Source organism: Prionailurus bengalensis, chromosome D1 (assembly GCF_016509475.1).
Source record: "Prionailurus bengalensis isolate Pbe53 chromosome D1, Fcat_Pben_1.1_paternal_pri, whole genome shotgun sequence".
Lineage (NCBI taxonomy): Eukaryota > Metazoa > Chordata > Mammalia > Carnivora > Felidae > Prionailurus > Prionailurus bengalensis.
In genome coordinates this window covers 53,576,553-53,601,788 of record NC_057346.1, presented here as the reverse complement: position 1 = coordinate 53,601,788, position 25,236 = coordinate 53,576,553, and the positions used below count along the sequence as shown (strand labels likewise).

The following is a 25,236-nucleotide window of genomic DNA, read 5'->3' as shown; positions in this document are numbered from 1 at the left end:
AAGACACATTCCCTTGCTGGCTCCAACCCTCAGAATCCCCAGGGTCCTCTCACCCAAAGAGGCAGAAATCCCACAGACCCCATAGGGCTGGAGGCTCCTTACCAATGGCAGTGGTGAGAAAAGAAACCACTTCAGACTCCTTCCCATCGTTGTAAAAAGCCAGGTGCCAGATTCCTGAATCCAAATACTGGATGAAGCCAGTCTCGTGACTAGATGGGGGGACAACTCCCCGAGATTGGCGCTGGGGTCCCTCCAGGCTCCGTGCCTCCTGGGTCAGGAGCCTCCTTCCATCCAGCAGCTCTACAAAGTCAAACTAAAAGTACAAACAGAGCATAATTAGCAGGGTGTCTGCTTCACCGTAATGCTAGATTCCTTCCTCACGTGTCTCCTGGGGGCACACAAGGAAATACAACCTGAGGACAGGCAGAGGGGCTAGAGTCACATGAAGGTTGATCAACCGACTTCACCTCCTCCCCAGACCTCTGTTTCTCATGGTAATAGTCTCCTCATTTCCTTGTGAGGACAGCATAATTAGCGAATTATTATTATTTTTTTTTTGGTCTCATTTTTCTTTAATTTGCTGTATATGTAGGCAGTCTTCATCTGGCTGAGCCTGTGCCAGGACAACCATGCCCTTCCAATGGTGGGCACGTGATCAGAAACCCAGCCACTGAAGGACTGAACTCCAGCTCCACGCAAGTGATGCTGGGAATCCCAGGGCTCGAGGGTTGGGACTAGAGCACTGGATGTGCCTTAAAAGTCAGTCAGGTGCAAGTGCAAATCTGATCTCTCTCTTCCTGTTGTCAACAATCCTTTCTGGGGCGCCTGGGTGGCGCAGTCGGTTAAGCGTCCAACTTCAGCCAGGTCACGATCTCGCGGTCCGTGAGTTCGAGCCCCGCGTCAGGCTCTGGGCTGATGGCTCAGAGCCTGGAGCCTGTTTTCGATTCTGTGTCTCCCTCTCTCTCTGCCCCTCCCCCGTTCATGCTCTGTCTCTCTCTGTCCCAAAAATAAATAAACGTTGAAAAAAAAAATTAAAAAAAAAAATAAAAAAAACCAAAACAATCCTTTCTAAATGCTGCAGGTTCAGGGAGCAGTTTTAGGGGAACTAAACTGGATTAGCTCAAAATTCTATCAACGATTACATGCTGGGTCAGACAGACACACAACTGCTGACTGATCCGAGCCCGCGAGTGTGAGCCTCAAGAGAAGTCAGCCACACCGTGCTAACAACAGGTAGGTGGTTAAGTCCTACTGGCCTACTAGCAAGCAAATTGAGCAATCATCTGTCTACTTATCTGTCTACCTACTGACCTACCTATCTTTTAAAAAACCAAGATATCTAATTCTATTTCATGTGTAAATGAGGCCCAGGAATGAAGTCCAGGACTAGCATCACTGTCCTGGTGAGCGGCCCAGATTCTATTTTCCCATGATTCCACTGCTAGAAAATATATCTACTTAGATTTCACTTAAGTAACAACTGGGGCTAAGAAGGCTGCACACGGCTTGGGAATGTCTGATGGATGCCTCTGATTTATTTTACCCCAATCCCAGAGCTGGCAGGACCTTAACAAGTCTGTTCCTTACCCATTACGACTGGTGTTATGTCAATCATCCTAGATGAGCTGTTAGGTGTTTCTGGTGTGCATGTATCACAGTAAATGCGAAATCCCAAAGGAGAGAAGGAATGTAAGAGACCAGGGAAGTAACGTGTATTCTAAGCCAGATCTTGCGCAAGCTGCCTTATAAATGTTCTTGATTCTCCTCAACAGCCCTACAAAGTGAGTATTGTTATCATCAGTGGAGAGATGAGAAACTTGCTCTGAGCGGGTAAGCACCAGGCCATAGTTATCATAGTTGATAACAAGAGGAGTCAAACTGAAGTCTGACTGACTCCAAAGCGCATGCTTTTCTCTTTATATTTCTTGGATAATTTCACTCAGGTGACTGGGTAATAGTAGAGAGGCTATTTGAGGTATTTCCAAAAATTTCCTCTTCTTAAAAAACCCCAGGGATATAACCCTACTCATCTGAAAGGTAGGGTCTTAGGTCAAATGGAGGAATGGGCTATAAAATATGTGAAATGCCCTTCAAACACAAGGCTCCAGGTGTGAGCATTAGGCTTCCTGACTTTGGGTTAGGATGTGAGGTAGGAGCCCCTGCAGATCAGCAGGGGATGTGGCATTCTGGTTACCTGTGTATGTGAAGGAGGAAGGCCTTTTCTGCCATAGATGCCAACCAGAGCTGCCTTTCCCAGGGACACATTGAATTTCAGATGCACAGGATGGTCTATGAACACCTGAGATCTCCAGAAAGTGCCAGGAGGAATCTTCTGCGAAGCCCGTCTCCCCACGTCGATTTCTCCAGAGTCTATGAAACTGTCCTCTGGAAAGAAACTACTGGGCTTTCCTACCAAGACACAGGGAAGGGAAGACAAAAACAGCAGTTGGCCACAAGTGAAACAAGGGATCGGAGCCCCTGAACAGCAGGACTCCCACTTCTCTCTACTATGTTCCACCACCAGCCCCACCCCCACTCCCCACTGAGGAGGAAGAATGTCCAGAACTTTTTTTTTCCAGTGATGCTCAAACTGTTCTGCTAAAAATATGCATTCTTCCAAAGCAGTATGGGTCCTCCTCAAGGGCCATCTGTATACTGCATAATTCCACAGCTTGTTAAGATATATTCCGATCCCCAAAATAATCACTGGTGGTCACACGAGAATAACTGTGCACACGCGTGTGTGTATAAAAGCATGCACGCTAAAATAGAAAGGGTAGTGCGAACAAGGTGTTGTTATTAAATTTCCAACTCAAAATGGTCCCACCAGCAGTGGGAAGCCTGACCTGAGTGGATGAAGGTATTTTACAAGTTTACTAGTTTATGTATAATTGGAAGCCAAATACTAAGGCTAAGACATGTGGAAGGGGTTTATATGGGGAGCAGGAGTTGGGTTGGGGAAGATGAAAAAGGGGGTACTTCTGAATGGAATGGGTATTTCTGAAAAATGCTTCCTTGTCTTGCTTGGATGGAGGTCTTCGAATATTAGTTTTGTGCTGAAGTAGGTAAAGCCGAGGGAATTGATCTCAAGTTCAGGCACAAAGCCTATGGCATACTTGGAAATTCAACCAAGGCCCCTGACCCTGAAGGTTTCAGGGGACGGGGGTCAGAAATATGGTCCCTTGACCATTTCTGTCACCATTCAGGAGAGTGACAGCTTTCTGGGGGCACTAGAAGTGCCCGGAAGGAAGACGACTTATCAAACTTCCTCTGTTTACTAATTAAGCACACTCACATGTGAAAAATATAAACCTGACTTCCTTCTAGATATCAGCCCTCTGGGGAGTTGGGAGGCGGCAGGAGGAGGTGATAGGGATGTTAGAAGACCACCTTTAGGACACTGACTAGCCACATGGCAGCCAGCAGACTACGTCTTATTTGTAAGGAAGAATCCGCAGGGTATCTTAGTTCCAAGATTTGTTGTTAGACGTGTTCGAAGAGAGGCTTTAAGAACAATAATCCATTTGTAAAGAAAACACGTTTGTGAGAACTTTTTATAAAAAGCACTTGGGGAATAAGAAATTAAAATGTCTTTTTTCCCCTAGCTTTGTAAGATTCCTTACAAAGCACATTTGATGCTGAAATGGAGCTTGGCAGGGCATTGTTGTAGTCATAAAATATTTTACTGTTTTAAATAATAAAATTCAATTTAAATGTTAAACTTCTCCATATGTTATCATTCCTTTATAAACTCCTAGGCAGAAACATCAGGTTTTTAGCTTCAAACCATTAAATGTTATTTTAATTAAAAAATATGCCAACAACAAAAAAAGTTAAAATGCATGCTCTCAATAAAAGTACCACTAGTACTCTGTCATTAGCATGGGAAAGAGCTTGCATTTAATTCCTTTATGGAAGGAATGTGCCCCAGACTTTTACCTTGAAAATGCAGACACACAAAAACCACCACACTGTGATTCAAAGTTCAAAGACAGAAGCCAAATTCACAACACATTAAGATAGAGGAGAATTACTTTCACATTCTTATCTGATTGTGGGGCTCCCAATACCACAATTCTTTTGTATTCTAGGTAGAAAAATAGTGTACCCTTTAGCTTATCATTCTGCTAGGGATGCAGAACTCTGAGTTTCCTCCTAGAAACTGCATAGAAATAAGCCTGAGACTGCTAATTCTAAGGACTCATTTCCTTTGTGAGTGGGTGGGAGTCGGGGCTGATGGGATTTCAGAATTGTCTGCAGTCAAATAATTCCTGGGTCTGAGAATAAATAATGAAAACTTTCCCCCACATTTTGGCATGCTGCTAGAGCACCCTGCATGGTTCATTTTCTCCTCCAGTAAGCATGTTTTTGAGAGACAGCTATTGTATCAGCTGAGTTCTGAGCCTCATAAGGTCAGAGGCCAGCCCAGAGTCTCTCTCCAGAGGTCTGCGGGCCCCAGAGGCATACATAAGTTGGCCCTTACACCCGAGGAGTGATAAAAAGCAATATTCTTTTCTAGCATTCTCGTATTTCACCAACATGGGCCAAAATAAGAGAAAAGAATTGTCTTTGGTGTGTATACAAATAAAAATAGCTGATTCTGTTCCAGGGCACACTGGCCACCGGGACCTGGACTCTCGGCTGAGTCTTTGAGGGCCACTTGGGCTTTGTACTAAAGTGACCTTTGTACTAAAAGTCACCTGGTCCAGATCCTTAGGGAAGGGACCACAGCCCAGCCTAAAGGTGATGTTTTTGAGGGAAAAGAGGACCCCATCTGGGGATTTAAGCTTTATCATTCCTCTACTCTGGTCCCCAGTGGTCCCCTTGTAGGACTATACGTAGGGACGAGATGGGGGCTTCCGAGGGGAAAGAGGTAGAGCACAGCGAGTACCCGTGCCTGATGGGAAAGAGGCGTGAGACTGGCCGGGCTAGCAGTTATTCAGAGTGAAGCCACACTCAGCTCTTCCTGCCTTCCTCTTTCCAGATCCTCTGTTCTTAAATCCGAGCACCAAGCTGTGAGTGCTTAAGACAGAAACCATCCTACCACACAGCAAGACCCATCAACAGTAGAGTGAGGAGAGATGACAGAGGGTGGTGGGAGTTGGAGGAGACAGGTCTTATGTATACAATTCTTTTTATCCCCACCCACATTCTGGAAAATAATAACGACAACAACAGCAGCAGCAGTAATAATAGCAGTAGTAGTAACAGCAGTAAAGGTAGAAGTGGCAGGATTAGTGGTAATGCTTGCTATCAATTCTTGCTCTCACTACATGCTGGGCCCCCCTTTACGTTCATCGGTTCAGTTAATTCTCACAGTGATAAGATGTATGTACTGAGGCTCAGAATGCTTAAGAAACCATTTGAAGATAAAGCCATTTGGGGTTTCTCTTCATTTGCTAGAATATGGCTTCTTAAAGCATTAAATTGATAAGTGGTTAATTAAAACTCTTCAAAGACACTCTCAATAGTCTCACTCAAGGGTCAATGGCACAGTGCATGAGTCCAACCTAACTCACAGTCCCAGCAATCTAACCATCAAGGCTAGGCCAGGTAGACCAAGGCCCACTGAGTGTCATGGGGCACAGAAAGTTGACAATTTTTATGAAGTAGGAATGCACAAACAGGACCCAGAGTTAAAGGGCAAGAGTTGGGGTCTCAAGACATTTATAAAGAGGACACTGCACAATCATTGGGGGCCACCAGAGACTTAACAAACAATACCAAGAGCTTAACTAAGAAATAGGAATCTCCAACAGTATGATCAGGTTTCACAAGGCAAATTCTACTGGCAACAGTCCTGTTCTTTGTAAAGATACACAGACTCAGCCTTCCTCTAGCAATGATGTACAAATACACAATCATGTCTATAAAAGAAATTTCTCAACAATTTGCTGAAATGATTGGATTGTTTGGTCAAACAAGAGAGAATTGGAAGAAGTGAAATTCCATGCCCTTCTCAGTCATAGTCCTCACTTTCTTGAACTAAGATCCCTCTACCCAGGTTCTAAATTCCTCATCAACTAACACTCTCCTCTTCCCTCCACCTTTCTGGTTCTTTTCAATGCAATAACTTGCACAAAGAATCCGTTAGTTTCCTTAGCAACTGTTAGAAATTTATTTGGTTATCAAAATAAGCTGTTCCATTTTGGAGAGCCCAGCTGAGCCTGCGTGCAGCAATTTGCATGGTTTAAACTGATGGGTAATTTTTATTTCATTGCAGAAAGAAGAAAATGCTATCCCTAAGCCCACCAATTCAACCATCAGGAATTTCTGTTTATTCAATGCTTTCTCCCCTCTTTTCCACTAACATATAACGTAAGTTATTGTGGCTTTTCTTCGAAAAGCTGCCATATTTGGTTTCTGCCCCATGACACCCTGAAATGGTAAGAGCCACTTTGAAAATACAGTGTAAATTGCAGTTTGGGGTTATTCTCAAAGACACGATGAGCATTTAAAATACTGGACTCATTATATATTTCATTTGCATAATTAAAAAATATATAGCATTTTACAATATGAAAAAATGTCCCAATTATTTGCAGGGTCTTTGAGGGGAAAATATTACTTAGTCTGGATTTCTGAGATTCTGATAACTGACATGGAATGGCTTGGGATTTGAGCAGATGGGAAGAAAGGAAGTGACATTTGTTGAGTGCCTCTTCACCACCAGTCTGAAAAGATACAGACGTTACCATCCTTGTTCTTATGAAGAAACTAAGGCCAAAGAAGATGGAGTAATTGGCATGAGTTAACAAAGCCAATAAATTTGAGGGCCAGGATTCAAGCCTGTCTGGCTCCAAGGCCCATTTATCTTCTTTCCATCATACCACATTGTTACTGCCATCTCTGTAAACCGGGGCTCTAATCTTAATTCTGTAATCAGCTCTCTTCTCTGATACCCTTAGAAGGGATAGGAAATATGCACTCCCATCAGTGTTAAAGACTTTTCCCCTTGAGCTACGTCTAAGGAAGTAGGTTTTTTAACGTTACAATTAAAAACATGAACTGTGTAGACATTGGTTTGACCAGGGCAAAAGAAATTAAGAACCATGTGGTCTCACATAAACTGTAGGAAGCTTTGTCCTCTGTTTCTCCAGTCTGATGTATTTTTTGTCACAGTAATTGCTTTTGATGCTGACCACTTTCCAGCACAGCACTGCATTTTAGGGGTTTGTAAACAGGATTTCCATTTGCATTAGTAATGACAGATAATCCCTTTAAGCAAAAATACTCCAATTAAAGTAAACCAATAAGCTGGGGCAATTTTATTTTGCCTCTTATCTGCACCTCCTGCTCCTTGGGTAAAACAAAACAAAACCTAAAAACCCACAAACTAATTTCATTAGAATGGGAGATTTCAGATAGATCCAACTCTGTTTCAAGAATGTCTGATAGAGATCATGGAGGGAAGAAAATACATTTTGCTAAATGAGACCTCATCCAATGCCTTGAGGGTTAAACATATCTTAAATCTGCATTTGTACGTGCTGACCTAAAGACCGTCCACATGGATGGTATTCCCATATGGCATGTGACACTATAAACTGACAAGGGAATCACAAGCTGACAGGCAGGACCATGGACAGGGCTGGCCTGGAAAAAAAAAAATTCTAAAGAACCGTCTGGTTAGTCTGATGATTCTACTATCAATTTCATATGTAGGACTTGTGAATTAAACTGGACCTTGGAGATAATTTAGCTCAATAACTTCCATTTAGAGAGGAGGAGAATGAAGCTCAGAAAGTCTTTTTTTTTTTTTGAAAGCATGTTCACTTTTTTTTGTTTATTTATTTTTGAGAGAGAAGACCTCTGAATGATCCTGAAGGCCAAAATCAATTCATTCTTTTAAAAAAAAAATGTTTATTTTTGAGAGAGACAGAGAACACAAGTGGAGGAGGGGTAGAGAGAAAGGAGAGAGACAGAGCATGAGTGGGGGATGGACAGAGAGAGAGGGAGACACAGCCTCCAGCCTCTGAGCTGTCAGGACAGAACCTGACGCGGGGCTTGAACTCACAAGCTGCAAGATCATGACCTGAGCCAAGGTCAGATGCTTAACCGACCAGGCACCCCACTCAGAAAGTCTTTCAAGGGATTTGCTTAAGGACAATTCAAGGGTCAGCAGCTGGGCTTGAAGTCAGGGCTCTTGATTCCTAACCCAGAGCTCTTTCCGTGGCCCTATCCATACTCCCTCCATATCCTTACTAAAGGGCGAAGAAAGTATAAATTATTAAATGTTTTAAGTCTTAAAATCTTTGTAAAGGAGAAGACTGGCATTGCCCCTAGAAAAAGCAGGCAGAGGTTCTGATTTGGCTCTGTGGAAATGCTCCCATTCTTACTTCCCTTAAAGATGACCATGGGTCAAGAGTTGATTTTGTTGGAATATTAGCATACTCCCTGTGCAAGGATTACATGCAAATTCATGAAGCATTCCAAATTTAAAAAACAAAAAGAAAGAGTTGGGGGTGCCTGGGTGGCTCAGTTGGTTAAGCATCCAACTCTTGATTTCAGCTCAGGTCATGATCTCATGATTTCTGAGTTCGAGCTCTGTGTCAGGCTCTGCACTGACAAGTGCAAATCTCCTTGGGGTTCTCTCTCTTCCTTTCTCTCTGCCCCTCCTCCACTTGTGTTCTGTCTTTCTGTCTCAAAAATAAACGTTTTTTTTTTTTTAAAAAAGAATTGATTTTTGCCTTCAGGATCATTCAGAGGTCCTGAGTAGCTACTTCAACCAAGCATATGGTACCCTGTTAACCAAACAGATTCCTGGAAGGGAAATCCTTGAGGGCAGGAAACCTCAGAAGCTTTGACCCCAAAGTTGTCTGAGATGCTAGGAAAGAAGATATAGCAGTAAAGGTGGAGGCAGACCTGTGGTGCATTTTGCTAACAGACGAGATGAAGCAGGGCACAGCAGGGACAGGATAAAGAATGCCTACGCTGCCCAGAATGGCAATGAGACTGGCCCATTAGCTCAGCCATCTTTCACGGTACCATTTTTGTGAGTCTGTGCCACTTCTGGCTGATAGTGAAAGAATGTGTGTCAATGGCGTGTTAGAAAGACCCTTAAGAAATTCAGAACATGGGTCTACAGATGTCCCATTCAAGAATGCCAAACTCCAAATGTCACTACCACTCTATCACTGATAGAAAAATATCTGTGTCCCACTGCATAATGGGATTTCTCATCTACATCTCCTTCAGGGTCTTGTAACCATGTGGTGAGTCAGGTAGGACAATTTATAGAGACAGTAAGAGCTCTGGAGTCATCCAGACCTGGGCTCATACGCCAAGCTCCATTATTTACTGGCTGAGCGACCTCTGGTCAAGTCACTAAATTAATGTAACCCTTAGGTTTTGTATCTCAAATGGGTCTAAAGAATTATACTTACCTCACAGGATCTCTGTGAGGATTAAGTGTAAAAAGCTCTTGACAAAATCTTTGAAATAAATAAACCATACAAACACTAATGATTATTGTTATTGGCCCCTTAAGGACTCATCCTGATCCCACACAATCCAAGACAGCCACCCAGCAGTGCGAAAGCCCATGATGCTTCCCTCGAGGCATGAGATGGGATACCGCTGAGCACCATGAGAGCTGCCCAAGCCCCGCTATGAGCTCACAGTGACAAGGAACTGAGATGAAGACACAGGTGGGCTGGCAGCCGGCGTGGAGTGCAGAAAGATGGAGGAAGGGCCAAAGCACGGAGCTGTGAGTCAGGCACATGACGTGCATAATGAAGGTCTCTTCGGTTCAAAGGCAGACACAGAGGACTCACGACACGAACAACACGGCAACCCTACCTTCTGTGGCTCCTTTGCCTTTCCTGTCAGGGATCTCTAACCCAGTGCCCCCTGATGGATACAGGGAGACGTCCGTTGGCACAGGCCAACTGCTGGCTGTGTCCTCCGTGATTTCATACATCTGCCCCTCCATCGGCTGCAGGTGCCAGTTTAGGCCAAACAGGTGCATGGCTGTGGTGAGCAATGAGAAAAGTCATCTTTTTCTGCTAGAGGAGGAAATGGAACTCCCAAGTCATAGGGGAGGGCAGCTGGGGTGGGGAACTCAGGAATTCAGTTCAGCTCAGCTCAACAAACAGCCCCCGAAGAGAGCTTTGCAGTGCCAAGCCCTATGTGGGGGGCTGGGCATGGAGATGCTCAAGGCATAGACCCTGCCCCTGAGGGCTCACAGTCTGGTGGGACAGGGAGAGGGGTAGGGATGGGGGAGTTTCAGGAAGCCTTGGCCTTTTGCTTTGAAAGATAAATAATCTAGGGGGAAATTTTTCAATTTGTAGCACAAAGGGTTAATTTCATTAATATAAAAATAACTGCTACAAATAATAAGCAAAATCCAACAGCTCATCAGGAAAATAGGAATATGATATGAACTATGAGCAGAAAGCTTACAGAATAAGAAATACAATTGGTTCTCAATCATATGAAAAGACTCTTGACAACACTCATCATAGGAGAAATGTAAGTTAAAACTTTGAAATACTATTTTTCACATAGGCTTTGGCAAAGATAAAAAAGGTTAAAATTATACAGTATTGACAGAGAACAGGAAATAAGCACTCTCATACTTCGTTGGTAAGAGCATAAGTTGGTACAAACGCTATGAAGGACAATTTGAAAAAAGCTATCAAATTAATAACAAACATACTACTGATCCTGGGATTTAGAGGTTCCCAGGGTTTCTAGAAAATTCTAGAAATTTCTCCTCCAAATATTTTCACATATTATACTAAATGATGTACATACAAGGTTATTCACTGCAGCACTGTTTGTAGTAGCAAAATATTGGAAACCACTTCATCAGTAAGGGGTCATATAAGTTACCTTCATACAATGTATTATGTAATCATAAAAAAGCACATGGAAGCTCTTTATATTTTTCTGAAAGGAAAATTGTAACGTGCAGAATGGTATATCTGATATACTGCCTTTGGGGGGAAAAATCATGTATATGTTTAGAATATTCCTGAAGGATATGAAAGACACTGGTAACAGTAGATGCATCCAATGATGGAAAGAGATCCTAAGGGTCAGGGATAGAAGACAGATTTGCTTCTAACTGTATATCTATTGTACTTTTTGATTTTGTAGGATGTACTTGCATTTCTGTTTTAAAAATATTTTTTTCCAAGGTAGTGACTGCTAAACGGTCTTGTGCAACAATCTAGAAGAGACCATAAGACGCCAAAGAATGGACACTGTCCCCTAACATACACAGTGCTTGAAAAGGTGAGGAAACTTGTCTCCAAAAGATTTTGTAATCTAGTACAAAATGTCTGCTTAAATCCCATTTTAGGATTGAAGACTTGTCAATGGTCCCTACTTACTTTTTCTGAAATGCCTGCCCTGATTCCTTACGCAGAGAGTTAAGAACTTCAGTCCCTGACTCCCACAGCATCCTGTATGCAACATCACTCCTTTGTTGTACTGATGAATATTTTCTAGAAGCCTACCCTGTACTGGGACCCAGGGCTGACTCTGGAGAGCCAGAACATAATCAGACAGCCCTTGCTTCCATGAGCTCACAGACAAGTAGAGAAGATGGACAAGGAACAAAGTCTACTCAGAAGAACTAGAAGGCCCAGAGGAGGAGGTGACTGGCCCACTAAGAGGGCCAGAGGAACCCAGGGAAGGATCTATGGAACTATGAAGGCCCACAGTAATTATGTATACTGAGGGCTAACTGCATGCCAGGAAATGCACTGGGAAATTTGTATACATTGCATCTAATCCTCAAGGCAGTCCTGCGAGACCCAACCTGCAGATGTGCACGCTAAGGCTCAGAAGGTAGTTATAAAACTGAGTGCCAGGCATTGTGCTAAAAGCAGTAAATGCAATATTTCCTTAATTCTCACAAAAATCATGAAAAGACAGTAATAGCCCCATTTTACAGATGCAGAAACTAAGACACAACGACATCGATTAACACAGGGAAGGTTAAATGGCTCGCGAGAGACACAGTGTAGACTAGAATCTGCAACTATTCAAACACTGAAATCAGATATCACCAGTCTTTCTGGCTTGAAGCCCAGGCTCCACCCACTTCACCAAGCCTTTCTCACTAGCTTTACCTTGCAAGGCAAGTGGGTGTTACAAAAACATCCCCTTTCACACATGGAGGAGCTTTGGGGGCTGTAACATAGGATCCTATGAGGAGGAGAGGGTTGTATTGCTTGGCCCATCCATGGAAGGGTTCACTGACGGGCTGGTGGGGGTCTTGAGGGGCTGTGTGGGCACCTTCAAGGCACAAATAACTGTATAAAGGACACGAGAGCTGCACATCCTTCTGACTTCTAGTCCAAAACACAGGCCACCCAGGGAACGCACACAAGTTTGATCTCAACAGGAGGGGTACTCTGTAAGAGAAATGGAATCTGACCCTTTGCTCTCTCTGGTTACTGCCGAGCGGGGAACAGTGTGTGCCAGAGGTAAGAAGACTGGTTTGGAATCCTAGCTGCCACCACCCAGATGCATCCAAGAAATGGAGAGGCAATTATTTCAAAGAATTACTGTATCATATGAGATAATATATGGCAAAGTGCTTTGTAAACCGTACATACGCATGATGGCGGTATTTTGTAACCATTATACTCATACTGTTGATGATAATGATAAAACAGCAGCTACCACTTAGCATATTTTTGGTCCTGGGCACTAAAGGAGGAGGAACTTTATGCTGCTCGTGGTGGTGTAGTTGTCAATAATGATAGAAGTTAACTTGCCTGGAAGAAGTGAAAACTCTGCTGTTTCCAAGGCTGAATTAGCTCCCATTTTTGCTTACCGTCTTACCAGTTTAATCTATATATTGGCAACTCCAAAGGTAATGGAGAAATTGTTTGAACGGAGGACGACTCAGAGATATGCAGTTAAATGAGCACTGCTCCTTTCCCCATTAGAATCAATTATCTCATCTAACTGTGCAGAAGTGCTGTCTTATTAAAGGTCATGAGAATTAAGTAATCCCAGAATGAATAGAACTCTCACAGCTTTGCGAAGAAAAACATTTTTATTGTCAAAGCTTTCTCTTACTTTTAACAAGATGCAAAATCAAGCCCTTGCTTAGAAAGGAAGGAAGGAAGGAAAGAAAAGAAAAGAAAAGAAAAGAAAAGAAAAGAAAAGAAAAGAAAAGAAAAGAAAAGAAAAGAAAGAAAGAAAGAAAGAAAGAAAGAAGGAAAGAGAAAAAAGCTGAGGGGAAAGAAAAGCCAGTGGAAAAAAGCATTGGAGGTGAAAACGATCACAGGGTCTTGTGTCTCAGGGAAGTTAATTAGGGCAGGACAGTCCTCAGCTGGTGGGGGGGAAGATGCTGACCTGAAGCTTCGGGAGGCACACTGGCGGGGCTTCCTCGTGGCCTTGCCCCCCACTACCCACCATCACAGAGTCCTCACACAGCTGTGAGGCTGGCATGTCTCTCTGTTTCCTTTCACCACCTGGGAAGGCAAAGTTCTGGACCCCACTCAAACCTGGGCCCTCGGAAGACTCAGTCACCCGGAGATCAGTTTTGGAGGCTTGCAGGTGGGAAGTAAGCATGGGGCCACCGAGATTAGGTGATGATGTGGAGACAGGTGTGAAGTTCAGCCAGTCATGGTCACTTTACAGCCACAACAGAAGGGACCCTTACTCTCTGATTCAGGGTCTTCAATAGATTTGTGCTAGAGGGCCCTCCATTCCTTTACTGTGCTGAGTGGTGGTTAATTCTATAGTTCCAGGTTATGGAAGAGGGGAAGAGAGAAGGAACAATCTCCCCTCTCCTCCCCTCCTCTCTCCAAAGGATAAAACACAAGCTCAGCCACAGATAGTCCAAGGAAACATAACTCAAGCAACCACTCTTCTTCTTCCTTGAAAATAATCAAAATAATAACAGCAGCTCAAAATGTGGAATCATTTGAGTGCATACCAACATGCTGAGTGCTTTATATTATCTAATTTAATCTTCATGTAAAGATAGGTTGAAAAATCATTACTGGAAAATACATACAAGGAAAGTGGACTAACATTTAAGTTATACTAACATACTCTGATTTACCAGGAGAGGTAAAAGTTACCCAATACCACCAGTCCCCTTTCCCTGCCCAGCAAGACATAAGGGATGGGTGAGAATGTGCAAGCTCTATCCTGACATTTTTAACAAGAATGCCCAATAGATGTTCAGATGCTGAAGCCTCCTCCCAGCACCTGGTGGCAGGAAGCAATTCACAAAGTCATCGTGCAGGAATCACCAGTCTAAGTGTAGGAGCCAGTATAGATTCGAGGCAAGCTTCAAACTTAGGAGCCTGTGTTCCCAACCCAAGCTTCCTCTTTTTCATTCTTTTAATTTTTTGAAAAAAATTTTAATGTTTATTTATTTTGAGATAGAGACAGAGTGCGAGTGGGGGAGGGGCAGAGAGAGTGGGGAAGGGGCAGAGAGAGAGGGGGAGACACAGAATCCGAAGCAGGCTCCAGGCTCTAAGCTGTGAGCACAGAACCCGATGCGGGGCTCAAACTTGTGAAATCATGACCTGAGCTGAAGGGGGATGCTTAACCGACTGAACCACCCAGGTGCCCCTTTCATTCTTTTACTTTAAATAGAAGATAAAATATGGGCAACATAAAGCCACCAGCAAAAAAACCCACCAACACACACACACACACACACACACACACACACACACACACTGGCTACAATTAATGTTTGGGGGGACCAGTGGTATTAATAACTATCTCTTGGCCAACAGCAACCCACGTTTAAAGTTGTATATGGCAGGAAATGAATGCTACCCAAATGATGTGAAATTAACAGCCATGGATCCAGAAAAGCTAAGAAATAGAAAGAGTCCTCCCCTGTCTGCTCTAAGGATGAACCAGACCATTGAAAAAAATAAACTGTAATTGGTCACACCCCCTTTCCTGAAGAATTACTGGTGACCACTCACCACCAATGTACATCACAGGATTGTCTAAATTGCACTCTGTGGTTTGTATTTACAACTGTTAGTGCAAAACTCTCAAGCACACTGAAAGTGACCTAAATAAGAAACCTGATATGGGTTTTCCCTTTAAACTACTTTTTAATTCCATGAAAAGGTGAAAAGGTGCTTAAGAGTTCAGAAGAAGGTTGTGGAAAGGTAGCGGGTTCACAGGATCACCCACACTGAAATGTTAATGATTTCTAAAAGCCAAGAGCTGGGCTGGGGGAAGTTTCTTATTCCCTCAGCTCCGGTCAATCTGATCCCAGGGTTGACATTTTCCAGTCCCCTTTTCCTGCCCAGCAAGACAAAAGAGATGGCCGAGAAAGTGCAAGCTCCATCCTGACATTTTTAACAAGAATGCCCATAGATGTTCAGACACTGAAGTCTCCCCCACCTCCCCCCCCCCCCCCCCCCCCCCCCCCCCCGCACCCAGCCAGCGAGAGGCAATTAACAAAGTCATTATGCAGGAATCACCAACATAAGTACAGCAGAGCTTTTCCTGTCACGGTGCACGCTTCCCTTTCTTCCAAAAATCAAATGCATGAACCCACTTGCATCTGTAAATTAGAAGCTCTAGGTAGTGACTAGAGGCGGCAATCAATAACCACAAGGGAGTGTTGATTCCAGTGGTGTTTTTGGTTTCACAAGGCGATGGGAATCAACCCGGTTATGTGGCTACCCACTTTTCTGTTTTATATTAGTGCTCAGTTTTGTTTTCTTTTGCTTTTAATAAATATTATCATTTCTGTAAAACATAAGTCATTGGCATTCTTGGACTATGGTCGTCCAATGGAGAAAACAACAACAAAAACAGAAAGTCACAACAACAGCAACAAGAAGACAGAGTTTCATTCCCCAGGTTCTAGTCCTAGTTTTGCTACAAAGCTGTGACATTCACAAATTCCGAACCCAGAAGTTCCATACGCAGGGATGTCGACTGCAGGGCAAGAGCAGAAAAAGTGGAAACAACCTAGACGTGTAAAAATAGAACAACTTAGCTGACTTATAATACAGGTACTGGATGGAATGCAGTGCAATCGTTATACAAAAATGACCATGACAACCAGCAATGAGGGCAAATACTGACGATAGAATGCTAAGGAAAAAAAAGGCAAGACATAAAATTGCATTTTTTTGCTGACTGCATCTCTGCAAAACCAGATATGCATATGAAAAAAAACCTGGGAAGACATACGTAAAAATGACATCAGACTTTGAATTATAATAGTGGGATTAGGGATGAATTTTCTTACCTAGTTTCTGAACTCATTTTAATGCTGCTTTACAAGAAAAGGGAAGTTCTCCAACCCAGCCTCAGGAGGAATAGGTAGAAACGAAGGGTGTCAGAGCCCAGGGAGGAGATCCCACCTTGGAGCACACGCCGTGTGTCAGACACTTAAGCAAGAGGGACTGCATATGTTATTTCATTCTATCCTTACATAAACCTTGAGAAAATTACTATTATTCTCAGTTTATGATGGAAAAAACCTGGAGGCTCAGAGAGGCCGCATGATTGCAAACACACCTTCCAGACGGGAAGTGATACAGTATCTGACCCCAGATCCGACTGGTTCCAAGGTCCAGGCTCTCCTCCTGATACACCACACCGCTAGTGAGTTCCAGTGTCTGAAATTAAGTTAAAATTTAAGACAACTGAAGGCAAAGCCTCTGCAGACAGCATAGCCAGATTTGCTCTTCTGAGGTGTTTGTTAAGGGGCTTTCTTCTCAAGGACAAAGCATGGGGCCCCCATCCTAACTACTTTAGGCATGGCTCACCCCCCGAGTCAAAACCATGTACATGCAAGTTCAAGTCTGGATCTCTCCAGAGAGACCGGAGCTCGGTCATTTATTAGTTTTATGACTTTGGGCAAATTACTTCGCCTGAGTCTCAGTTTCCACACGTGCAAAATGCAGCTGGTAGTATCTATCTCAAAGGATTAAGTGAAATAATGCACGTCATTTGCTTAGAACTCTGCCTGGCGCATAGTAGGAACTCTACGGCAGTTGTCATCATCTTTGTCATTTTGCTACATTGATTTTCCTGATTTCTGGAGCCACTGAAAGATTTGTTTAAGCCAGCTCTGTCATATCACCTTTTTCTTCTTTCTATATATTCTCCCTAATTCCCTTTCCATGCCAACTATAAATTCCTTTACACTGAGGGGGCCTTTTTCTATCCTGCTTCCATTAGCTGACAGACTTTGGGCACAGGAACCAGAGATACTTGCCCAACGGATAAAACAGTTTTTAAAAGCAGAATCGGCATAAAGAAACCTGACAGGATCCCACTGGTGACTACGTGGGGCTAATTTTAAATCAAGTAAATATATTGCTTTTCTTCCTGTCTCTGGATAAACCTGACTGCAACAATCAGGGTTACTGTCTCTCACCCCCAAATTAAGTGTTTTCTGGAGAAGGGACTCTGGTGCAGCTGATCATTTTTCTGTACCGTGCAATGCTGTGGGAAGGATTTGCCGGCAGCTGCTCAAAAGTTCTGTAAATCAAGGGGCGGTGGTGGTGGCGGCTGGGCACAAGTAAGAGGCTCAAGCGCAGCCAGCCACACGAGTGGGAACCAGGCAGTCCCACGGTCACTGCACAGGAGGAACAGCAATGTAGCTGGAGGGCACCCAAAGCTGGCCACACAGCAAGGGGTGGGGGGACCAGAGCTGGAATCTAACACGCACGGAATAAACTGCTGGTATTGCAGTAACAGAATCAGAGAGCTGTCTTTTCTCGGCGCTTTTCACCAGGCAGCCTCGACTAAGACCTCTTCTCTACGTAACTAATGCAGGGGCTGGTCACCTCCACCAACCCGTGGACTGACCTCAGCCCGGTTATCCGACTTCTCCGTGCCCGCCTCCCAGTGTCGTGCTGGTTCCCGAGGCCAGAAACGGGAAGCACAGAACTGTAGTGGTGATGAGCACAGGCTGCCTCACACAGCCCTGGGTTCCTTTTCCTGTTCTCACGTTCACAGTGACGTGCCCTGGTAGACGTTAGGTAACTCTCTGGAGCCTCGGTTTGCTCATCTATAAAATGGTGACCATAACACTCAGCTCCGAGAGCTGTGAAGATAGTTTATGAGATTATGGTGCTTGGTATTTTCTCAAAGAGATGATCTTCTTTGCTCCTACATTATCACCATCACGGTAATTGTATATTGAGGTTTTCCTTGCGAAAATAAGGTCAGGAGATTTCTCCAGGGAGTTCAGAGACTGGAGTTTCTGCTGGGATGTTGGGGAAGGGTGTTGCTTAGATGGAACTGACAGTCACAGCCCCCTCCCTCATTGCACAGGTGAGGAGACACAGACTTGATGAGAGCATGTGGGCAGAGCCTGGGACCCTGCTGAGCCCAGGTTTTCCACTCTGTCATTAAGTCATGGCAGGAAATCCTGTAAGGGTAGGAAAGCCATCCTCATAGCCTATTCCTCCATCAGGCACTGCACTCCCAGATTAAAGAGGTTGTCTCCTTGGTGCAGCCGCTCTGGAAAACAGTGTGGAGGTTCCTCAAAAAATTAAAAATAGATCTACCCTATGACCCAGCAATAGCACTGCTAGGAATTTACCCAAGGGATACAGGAGTGCTGATGCATAGGGCCACTTGTACCCCAATGTTCATAGCAGCACTTTCAACAATAGACAAATTATGGAAAGAGCCTAACTGTCCATCAACTGACGAATGGATAAAGAAGATGTGGTTTATATACACGGTGGAATACTACTTGGCAATGAGAAAGAATGAAATATGGCCTTTTGTAGCAACATGGATGGAACTGGAGGATGTTATGCTAAGTGAAATAAGTCAGCCAGAGAAAGGCAGATTACCATATGTTTTCACTTTTTGTTTTTTAATTTTTTTTAATGTTTATTTATTTTTGAGAGACAGAGCATGAGCGGGGGAGAGGAAGAGAGAGAGGGAAACACAGAATCCGAAGCAGGTTCCAGGCTCTGAACTGTCAGCACTGACATGGGGCTTGAACCTACAAGTTGTGAGATCATGACCCGAGCCAAAGTCGGACGCTTAACCGACTGAGCCACCCAGGTGCCCCCATATGATTTCACTCTTATGTGGATCCTGAGAAACTTAACAGAAGTCCATGGGGGAGGGGAAGGGGAAAAAAAAAAGAGAGGGAGGGAGGCAAACCATAAGAGACTCTTAAAAACTGAGAATAAGCTGAGGGTTGATGGGGGTGGGAGGGAGGGAAAGTGGGTGATGGGCATTGAGGAGGGCACCTGTTGGGATGAGCACTGGGTGTTATATGGAAAGCAATCTGACAATAAATCTCATATTAAAAAAAATAAGAAAGAAGTTGTCTCCTTGAGCCTAGAGTCAAGGGAATGAATCCACGGGACAGGCTGTATCAGGCCACCATGAGGCCCTCCCTTCAGGGCAGCGATTATTCCTTTCATTTCTACCCCTCAGCACCTAGCCCAAAGGAGTGAAGAAGAAAGGGAGAAAATGAAGGGGCAGACATAATTAGGATTATCATTAAAACAACAACAGCTCCTAATTATTAAAATTGTACCATGTGCAAGACATAATGCTGGAGGACTCACATTTGTGGGATCATTCAATCTCACGACTTTTTAAGGAAGGTATCGCTGGTAACTCCATTTTATACACTAGGCCCCTCAAAACGCAGCGACAAAACAGGCGTTATTAATCTAATTCTGTATCTCCAGACAACCCAGCCTCCAGAATTCTCTGTAATTGCACATTCATCACAGCATCACCAAGAACTGAAACCAACCCCTGAGCTCTTCTCAGACTACTGTCAGGGGAGCGCAGGACAGGTTTCCTGTTAGCCCCTGTGAGAATAAACATACAGCTGTCGATCCAATCACTGCCAACAAACACACAAGGAAGACCTTTGTTTGCGGCACTTGCCTCTGAGCGTCAACACTAGATTCACAAGGCTGGCCCGAGCTTTTCTTTTTAGTTTTTTAAACTAATTTTTATTTATTTTTGAGAGAGAGCACAGGCGAGTGAGCACGAGCGGGGGGAGGGGCAGAGAGACGGAGACACAGAATCCGAAGCAGGCTCCAGGCTCCGAGCGGTCAGCACAGAGCCCGACGCGGGGCTCAAACCTACGAACCATGAGATCATGACCTGTGCCGAAGTCGGACACTCAACCGGCGGAGCCACCCAGGCGCCCCTGGCTGAAACCCTTCTATAGAAAGATGACTCCACTTAGCAAAGGACCTGCCACTCACGCGTGAGCCATCACTCCTTCCTTCATGTCGTCAACCATCCAAGGGGACCCGAGGAAACCATGGGTTTGGTTAATGCCCGGGAATACCGAAGGAGAAAAGTCCTGTGGCTGGCTTCATCTCCACAGCTGCTAGAACTCACTGTGACAGCACTCTGCAGAGCAACCCTCCCATTTCCTGCTTTCCTCTGGCATACCGACCGTATTAAATGATTTTTTTCTGTGATCAAAGTCAATTAGGAGGTGGTCCCCACTGTACCTCTAAATGGAGTTTTAATTTGTGTATATATTATTAGGAGAGGTCTTTCCCCTCTGGAAGGTTCACTTCAGCAAGAGGAATGAGGGCGGACAGCTTAACGTGGAGCCTGCCACCCGGATTTGTAACTTGGGATAATATTTCTTTATAATGAGAAGCGTTTTGAAAGAGCATTTTAAAATCTCACAGAACAGAGTGTGCGATGTTCCTCTAATACTCCCCAGAGCATCCCAGGCGGCTTCCCCGTGGGTGAGCCTCTTCTGGCTCTTTGGGGTCACCCACATTTTCCTGCTTTCCTGCTCTCGTCCGCACACACAGCAAGGTGCTCGATACACGTGAGTTCCCTTTTACCTTCTCTGATACACACAGATCTCTGGTTTGGTTCAGCTTTTCAATTAGAAGTTTAAGGCAGCACAGTTCTGGGAGCCAGGGTGATGATGATGGTCAAGTTAACAAATAGCCCCTGTTGTTAACTGAAGGTTATACTGTGCCAAACACTGCAGCAAGTGCTTTATAAACACAGTATCACTTAACCCGCACAAAGCCCCAGAAGGGAGGTAGTATTATTACCCTCATTTGCAAGATGAGGACTGAGGGTCAAAGTGATTCAATAACTCGCCCAAGATTGCGCATTTAATAAGAGGCAGAGAATAAGCTCGGATCCGAGTCAAATCCGCATTGCCTTGAACCTGTCCCTAACCACTATGCATGCTGCCTTTCCGATTAGATGTAAAATCATGGAAATGACAAAAATGGGGGAAAAAAGGGACAAATCTCTTAATATGGACCAGTCTTACTGATCAAATTTTGTTGGCAATATTTTCCTGAGGACAGAAACTTGAGGTAATATCGCTTAAAAATGGACACAATTTTCCAAAAGCACTCTAAATGCTTGTTGAGCAAGGTACCTGATATTCCTCACTCCCTTCTGCTCAGGGGTCTTGGTCTGTGCGATTTCTTCTATCCCTCAAACACACCTGTCCATCCAGCCTCCAGCCTTTTGAGGATACAATGTCTCTATGTGGAAACGGCCACTGCCTTCCCTATTTAAAAAATTTTCTCCCATCCTTCAAGGTCTATTTCTGTGTGGATTTTCACCATCACCCCCAGCCAAAAATGACCTCTGCTCCCCCCCTCTGCAGCCTGAGGCCATTATCATGATTTCAGCACCTCTCCCATGCACAGTGCCCTGACGCTGTGGGTCTGTGCGCTCCCTGTCCCTGGCTGGCTGTGCTGTTCACCTATGTACTCAGTGGAGCAGATCTGTAGAGACAGCCAGGCTCCCAGCTCTGACCCTTATTAGCTGTGTATCAGCAAATAAGCCACGTAACCACTCTGACCTACACTGTTTTCATCTGGAAAAATGGAAATAATATAAAATCATCTCCTGAGTTGCTGTAAGAATTAAATTTAATGAAAGTTCTTTATAGATTAGGAAGTGTTCTAAAACCATAAGGCATTCTGGTCACATTGCTCAAAAGTTAATAAAAGAGGCACGGGGTGCCTGGGTGGCTCAGTCGGTTAAGCGTCCTACGTCGGCTCAGGTCATGATCTCATAGTTTGTGGGTTTGTGCCCCGTGTTGGGCTCTGTGTTGACAGCTCAGAGCCTGGAGCCTGCTTCAGATTCTGTGTCTCCCTCTCTCTCTGCTCCTCCCCCACTCATGCTCTGTCTTTCTCTGTCTCTCAAAAATAAAACGAAACATTAAAAAAAGAAAAGAGGGGCCCTGGGTGGCTTAGTTGGTTGAGCATCTGACTCTTGATTTCAGCACAGGTCACCATCTTGAAGTTCACGAGATCGAGCCCTGTGTTGAACTCCATGCTGACATTATGGAGCCTGTTTGGGATTCTCCCTCTTTCTCTCTCTCTCTGTCCCTCCCCCACTTGCACACACGCATGCCTTCTCTCAAAATAAATAAACAAACTTAGAAAAAGAGTTAATGAAAGAAAGAACACCCAAAGTTTAAAGCACAGACTAATGCAACAATTTGTATGTGAAACATCCAGCATGGCCCCAGACCTACACAATCAGGTGTATGAACCGTGCTATGTAATAGACTTGATGCTCTACAGGAAGTTAGATGCCAACAAGTTACGAAAGAAGTTTCCAGTTTTCAGGTAAAAAAAAATAAATAAAAATGCTACTTCTCCTAAAATTCGCATTTAATCTCTGCCAACTTTCACACTTTTTCCCCTCAAATACCAGTTTTGCGTGCGTGCTCTGGTGGAGGAATGTATGTGCTCACGAAACCAGAGACACTCACAGGAGCCCAGGGACTAGGTCTTGCTGAGAGTTCGTGGTGGCCCAGGTGGTAGAATTTAGGACCGTGGGACGCAGTGGAGGCCACAGCACAATGAATGATCCTGGCATATCTCCTCTTTCCCCACTGGTGCCTGTGAACAAAATCTAACTCCAGGCTCGAAAGGACTATAAATCTAGCTGCCTGCCACACACCAGAGGGAAGAGCTTCCTCCAAAGTGAAATGTTACACTGGTGACAATCTACTCATGCCAGACAAAGCCTGGAGAACAGCAGAATCAGATAACATGGGGGGCCAAGGCTCAGTAAGTGACATGTACTGAGGTCCCTGATGTCATCTGGGCCTCCTTGTCTCGCCAATCCTGAGGCATGTTGGTAAAAATCACAGACCCACTCAGTGCCACGGGCACATAGCAATCCTGGCACAGTGCATGGGACAGGACAGGTGGGTGTTAATTTTTCTCCCATAAGAAAGAGAGTTAGCTTCTCTGCTTCGTAAGGCGCTTCCTGCATCCTCTCAGCAGTCCAGATCAGGTGGACTGTCCCAGCCCACCCCAGCTATGGGAATCCAAGAGCCCAGGTGGAAAGAGGGCAGGGTCTGGGGACAAATCCTGGCTCCCTCTCTTACCAGTGATGTGGCTTTGGACAAATGAATTAACCTGTTTGGGCATCAGTTTCCTGTCTATAGAAATGGAGATAAAAACAGAATGGGGCCTAGCACATGGTTGGCACCTGGCAAATATTTGTTGGATAAGTAAGACCATGAGAAGATTCAATGAGAAAATTCAGGAAACACTCAGAACATGCCTGGCACGTGGTAAAGGTACATCACGTTGGGTTGCGGGAGGGGAGCTGGGAGCAGGGGCAGAGGAAAGCCACAGCCAGGGTGGCAAAGGCCCTGTGATTTGCTCTGAGCCCCAGGGTTGCCGCACCACAGTAGATGAGGACATCAGAGTGGGGGTCTGAAAGGCAGCACAGTCTATATAGGGAACATAGGCCTTGGGATGGGGAAATCTGGCTTCTAGTTCCAGCTCTCTCACTCACCAGTTATTCCAGCTCAACGAGCTATTTAACTGCGGCCGGCCTCATTTTCCACATTTGGGGCTTGCAGAGCAAGAAAATACAGTTGAGAATTCTATACGGCGCATGGTCCGCCGGAGAGGATCGATGGGTTTGAAAGCCTCACGGGAAGGCGAGGTATTTACTACGTAGCTGTCTCGTGCAGCATGTCTCCTAAGGGGGAGGGCAGCCAGTGTCCTGCAGTCCTTGTGGGTTCTGTGCTCTACACTCCAGAGCCTTGGGTAAAACAGACCAATGCCTGCAGGCAGCTCAAATGCACCAACGGACATTTTAACACACAGTCTTCTGATACAGGCACCCCACACAGCCAACATTTCTGTCTACCACCCTCTGCCTTTGTTTAGGCTGTTCCATCTTCCAGAAAGCCATTCATAGCTTCTCTTTCAATATCTTACTTGATTTACAAGGCTCAGCGCCTTGGGGAAATTTTATCTGATCTTGCTTAGAATGAATTGCTCTTTCCTTCGGGCTCCCACAGGGACAAGGCTCAAACTCCAGGAACATGGTTTTATCATCTGTCTAGTACCACCATCAGCTCCTTACACATCTGGCTCACCATGAAACCTAGGATGACTCAAGGCGGTGATGCTAGCTTATCTGGCTTTGTCTGTCCTTTGCAGCTGGGGACACAACCCGGCACACAGGCTCAGTGAGTGCTCCCTGCTGTTTCAAACCTGAACCTTGGGGAAGTTCCCTCTTCTTAATTTCAGATTACCTTAAATCCCTGCATCCAGGAGTGGCCCTTGGTGGCTGAATCTGAGAGGCCTTAAAACTTCTGGGTGATCCCGCTGCCCAGAAGGGTGTGAAAAGCATCAGCTGAACACCCACTGTGGGCCACCCATGGTCTGGACCCCTCTTCACAGGTGGCCTCTCGCTTAATGCTCCGAACACTGCTTAGACATTAATTGACTTTTTACCAAGGAGGAAATCAAGACCCCCCAATGAAAAACCTGTGGGCTGGGCCAGAATACAGGCCTCACTAGGTTCCGAGTCTGTGCTCTTGCTACTGTGTTGCTATCTCAAAAAAAAAAAAAACAAAAAAAAAAGAAACCATTTAGTTGTGATTTCGCTGTTTTACTGATAGGAGGAAGAAAAAAACACTGTGCTTACAGCCATCCTTCCTGCTCTCCTGCCTCCCTCCCTTTTCCCCCATGATGAAGAGCTGCTTCTCTGCTTCCTCACGGAGGTCCTGAGCCCGCCGCCCTAAGCACACAGCCCAGACTGCACCCCCTCCTCTCCACGAGCTATATATCTATGGCAGCGCAAGAACAGCCATCAGGGAGACCCTTCTCGCTTTCTCTCTGCACCTAGGTGCAATTAAGTTCTGTTATTTCACAGTAATTAGTCTAGAAGAAAAACAAGGATGTGGGGAACAAATCCTCTCCATAGGATGCAAAAAATCTGTAAGATCAACTCCTTTTCCACATTCCCGGAGTCAAAGCGTGCAAGGAACACCCTCGGGGTACGGTACGGTTGGGG

General features: G+C 44.8%; 1 protein-coding gene across 8 annotated transcripts in view; it reads right to left on the bottom strand.

Moving 5' to 3' along the window:
• Nucleotides 1-25,236, bottom strand: part of TENM4 (teneurin transmembrane protein 4) — a 748,341-nt gene that overhangs the window by 186,741 nt on the left and 536,364 nt on the right. For all 8 annotated transcript variants that reach the window (XM_043580116.1, XM_043580117.1, XM_043580115.1 and 5 more), the window contains 3 exons: nucleotides 9,802-9,972; nucleotides 2,195-2,409; nucleotides 103-313 (listed from right to left, as the gene is read on the bottom strand). In XM_043580116.1, the coding sequence (XP_043436051.1) occupies nucleotides 103-313; nucleotides 2,195-2,409; nucleotides 9,802-9,972 (597 nt within the window). The remainder of the gene's footprint in view (nucleotides 1-102; nucleotides 314-2,194; nucleotides 2,410-9,801; nucleotides 9,973-25,236) is intronic.